Consider the following 4,383-nt stretch of genomic DNA (forward strand, 5'->3'; position numbering starts at 1 on the left):
AGGCTCACTTAATCGTATACTGGTTGAACAGTGAGAGTGGCTAGTCAATACCAAGAAGTAAAGGGGGCATCTTTCTATTCTATTCTATTTTTGCTTTATTTGAATATTTCAATGTAATGCATTTTGCTTGTTTTTATATGAATTGTATCTTTGTCACTTTATTTGCACTTTTCTTTCATCTATTTTAGCATCTGCATCTGTGTGGAAATTGCCATCTAAACTTGCCTTGCAAACTATTCTACCAAAAAGAGCAATATCAAAGAAGACAGTGGTAGCAAAATACACTGACAGCATGTTTTTCTCTGTGCTTACAGGATCCAACTGAAGATCCCACTTCTGAGGCCCCCTGCTGACTGTTAACAAGCACAAGAGCGTGCATACTACAGGAGTGTGTGCACATAACCACTCCACTCCACCTGTGTGTGTGTGTGTGTGTGTGTGTGTGTGTGTGTGTGTGTGTGTGTGTGTGTGTGTGTGTGTGTGTGTGTGTGTGTGTGTGTGTGCGTGTGCGTGTGCGTGTGTGTGTGCTTGCGTGCTTGCGTGCGGCACCATGCTGTGGACGGTGCTACTAGCGCTGCTGGTGCTTGTCCTGCTGCAGACTCAGCTGTGTGTGTGCTTAAGGGAATTACGCACCGGGGGTTCAAGCTCCTCTTCCTCCTCTTCTTCGTCGTCATCTTCCTCTTCCTCCTCCTCCTCTTCCTCCAATGCCACCCAGCAGCGGCTGCCCGGCGCCATTATTATCGGTGTGCGGAAAGGCGGCACCAGAGCCCTGCTGGAGATGCTCAACCTACACCCGGATGTGGAAGTGGCAAAGGCTGAGGTACGACACAGAGAGATTATTATCATCGTTTAATAATAATAATTTTAAACGATGCCGTTTGAGTGGAAATTGTTCAACTTTGTCGAATAATTCGCACGATCAAAGTCACACGAGTGAACCTTTTTTTCCGCCTTGGTGCAAACGCACAAAGCTGATATGTTACCATGGCAACAGCTTCAATTGATTCTCATGTGTCTCACTGCTCGCACATGAAACAAACCAATAATGTTCATTGACATCACAACAGTATCAGAACTCTGTGGAAGCCATGTTAGACGTACCAAAGGCAATAAGCATGATAGGCTACTTTTCATCCATTCAAGTTTTGTGGCGAAAATGTAATTTATTCTTTCAGTGATGACATCAGCACCAATCATGAAAGACAAACACCAGTACATAAAGAAATGTACATAATAATGGATGCATTTATATAGCGCCTTTCTAGATAGTCAAAGGGGGAGAACTCAACTCATCCACCACCGATGTGTAGCACCCACCTGGGCAGCCAGTTTGCACCAGAACGTTCAGCACGCATCAGCCTATCACGGTGGAGAGTTGAGGACTGAATGTGCCAATTAAGTAACGAGGGATGATTAGGTGGCCATGATTGAAGGAAGGCCTGTGTGGGAATTTAGCCAGCGTGCCGGGGTTACACTCCTACTCTTGTGAAGAGTGCCGATGGGATCTTTAATGACCACGTAGAGTCAGGACCTCGGTTTAACGTCTCATCCAAACAGAGTCCATGTCTCTGGCATTTGCAACATTATTCATGAGATGTAAAGCAGGAGCCACTGGTGCTGACGTACATGAATAAATTAGGGGCGAAGGACAGACGTGTGCCACTTTCTTATCCTCATCAACACTTCTTCTTCTTCTGTCCCTCTGTCAGGTGCACTACTTCAACGTGGAGGAGCATTTCCGGTGGGGCCTGTCCTGGTACCGTGCCCAGATGCCCTTCACCCTGCCCGGCCAGCTGACGGTGGAGAAGACCCCCGGCTACTTCGCGGCGCCGCAGGTGCCCGCGCGGGTCTGGGACATGAACCCCGCTGTCCGCTTGCTACTCATCGTCCGCGACCCGGCCGAGCGGCTGGTGTCCGACTACACCCAGGTCCTCCACAACCGCCTGACGCGCCACAAGCCCTACCAGCCTCTGGAGGAGCTCCTGCTCCACAAGGGCCACATCGACCCCGGGTACAAGGCGCTGCAGAGGAGCCTGTACCACCAGCACCTGGCCCGCTGGCTGGAGGTCTTCCCCAGGAAGCAGATCCACGTGGTGGACGGGGACGCGCTCATCCGCGACCCCTTCCCCGAGCTGCGGAAGGCAGAGCGCTTCCTGGACCTGCCCCCCAGGATCAGCCCCGACAACTTCTACTACAACACCACCAAGGGCTTCTACTGCCTCCTGTTGGCCGGACACGACAAGTGCCTGGATGAGTCCAAAGGCAGGCCGCACGCCCCGCTGAGCGCCCAGGCCTTCAGGAAGCTTTGTCACTACTTCAGGGAGCCCAACAAGGTGTTCTTCGAGATGGTGGGGCGCTCCTTCTCCTGGTGCTGACTGGTTGTCGGACAGCGTCTGCAGAGATGAAAACGCTACCTGAGCAATCTGAGCACTGTCAGGGACCCAGAGGGGGACGGGAGAGGTTGGCAGGTAGATGATGGAGGCATGGTAGTTTGGACGTCCGTCGTTGTTGATTCCTTCTCAGGCATTAAATGCAGCCAACGAGACACGACCCTCGTGTCCGAAGACCTGAATATCTGGAGAACTAACTATCCAACTGTGTTACCATAACCATACTGGTGCCTCCTTGGATAGAGTCATATGAAATGTTCGGCCCTGATGCATAAAGAAGCACTGAAGGTAATGTGTACGCTACAACAACTGTGCCATACACAAATCTGAAAGGAGAAAACTGGAAGAATAACTCAAAAGGAACCGTTTTTTTATTTTGTTGTGGGGCGTCAAAAGGAGAAGAGGAGACTTGTAGAAGTAGATCAGGTGGAAGGAGGGTTGACTTGAGGTCCAACTAATTCATTGTTGCACTATGGACTCAAGATGGTCAATCGAGGTTCAGATGCTAATATAGGCTAGAGCAGAGAACCGAGACCAACTCCTGGATTCAACTCCTAACTGTTGTAAAAAGTATGCCTTTTAGTTGAGTCATCCTGTTTACTTATTTTTGTTATTATTCTACTAGGCTGGTATTTTACTATCAGTTGTTCAATAGAATCAATAGAATCGTTGTCTTTTGAAATGAGTTACTTTGAATACTTGTTTTTACTTTACTTTGAAGGCAAATGTAATTGTACTGCTAGTATGTTTTCTAAGACCTCCTTCTAATAAATGTGTTCAATCATTCATTGTGAGCCTCCAGTGAACTCGTTTCCAATCAGCTCGGCTGTAACAAAGATACAGAGAAATACATGATAGTGTGGGCTGACATCCAATCAGCTCGGCTGTAACAAAGATACAGAGAAATACATGATAGTGTGGGCTGACAGGCGTCAACAGACTTCTGTGGGAACGCCTGTCACTCTCTCCGCCCTCTCTCTCCCTGAACATGTTTTATGTCAGCGTCTATCTAGCGTGTTCCTTACATCGATGATCAAAGCACTCCTGCATTTTCTTTTCATCATGAAGTTATATTCCTGCCAAGGAATTCACGTTGCTTTCACAACCACCCTGCAGTACACGTACAGGTCATCAGAGGGGCTTTCACAACCACCCTGCAGCACACGTACAGGTCATCAGAGGGGCTTTAATGATCACCCTGCAGCACACGTACAGGTCATCAGAGGGGCTTTCACAACCACCCTGCAGTACACGTACAGGTCATCAGAGGGGCTTTCACGACCACCCTGCAGCACGCGTACAGGTCATCAGAGGGGCTTTCACAACCACCCTGCAGTACACGTACAGGTCATCAGAGGGGCTTTCACAACCACCCTGCAGTACACGTACAGGTCATCAGAGGGGCTTTCACAACCACCCTGCAGCACACGTACAGGTCATCAGAGGGGCTTTCACGACCACCCTCCAGCAGACGTACAGGTCATCAGAGGGGCTTTCACGACCACCCTGCAGCACACGTACAGGTCATCAGAGGGGCTTTAATGACCACCCTGCAGCACACGTACAGGTCATCAGAGGGGCTTTCACAACCACCCTGCAGCACACGTACAGGTCATCAGAGGGGCTTTCACGACCACCCTGCAGCACGCATACAGGTCATCAGAGGGGCTTTCACAACCACCCTGCAGTACACGTACAGGTCATCAGAGGGGCTTTCACGACCACCCTGCAGCACACGTACAGGTCATCAGAGGGGCTTTCACAACCACCCTGCAGTACACGTACAGGTCATCAGAGGGGCTTTCACAACCACCCTGCAGCACACGTACAGGTCATCAGAGGGGCTTTCACAACCACCCTGCAGCACACGTACAGGTCATCAGAGGGGCTTTCACAACCACCCTGCAGCACACGTACAGGTCATCAGAGGGGCTTTCACAACCACCCTGCAGTACACGTACAGGTCATCAGAGGGGCTTTCACGACCACCCTG

The 4,383-nt window shown here is 50.0% G+C and overlaps 1 protein-coding gene across 1 annotated transcript; it reads left to right on the forward strand.

The window, feature by feature from the left end:
• Nucleotides 1-550: 550 nt before the first annotated feature.
• Nucleotides 551-3,121, forward strand: hs3st1l2 (heparan sulfate (glucosamine) 3-O-sulfotransferase 1-like 2; the record flags this gene model as incomplete). Its single annotated transcript, XM_083643985.1, has 2 exons — nucleotides 551-820; nucleotides 1,710-3,121. The coding sequence occupies 2 exons, from the start codon at nucleotides 551-553 to the stop codon at nucleotides 2,373-2,375; spliced, it is 936 nt and encodes a 311-aa protein (XP_083500111.1). The 3' UTR covers nucleotides 2,376-3,121.
• Between the last annotated feature and the right edge of the window lie 1,262 nt (nucleotides 3,122-4,383).

This window comes from Poromitra crassiceps, assembly GCF_964638095.1.
Source record: "Poromitra crassiceps genome assembly, chromosome: 10".
In the NCBI taxonomy this organism is placed as follows: domain Eukaryota; kingdom Metazoa; phylum Chordata; class Actinopteri; order Beryciformes; family Melamphaidae; genus Poromitra; species Poromitra crassiceps.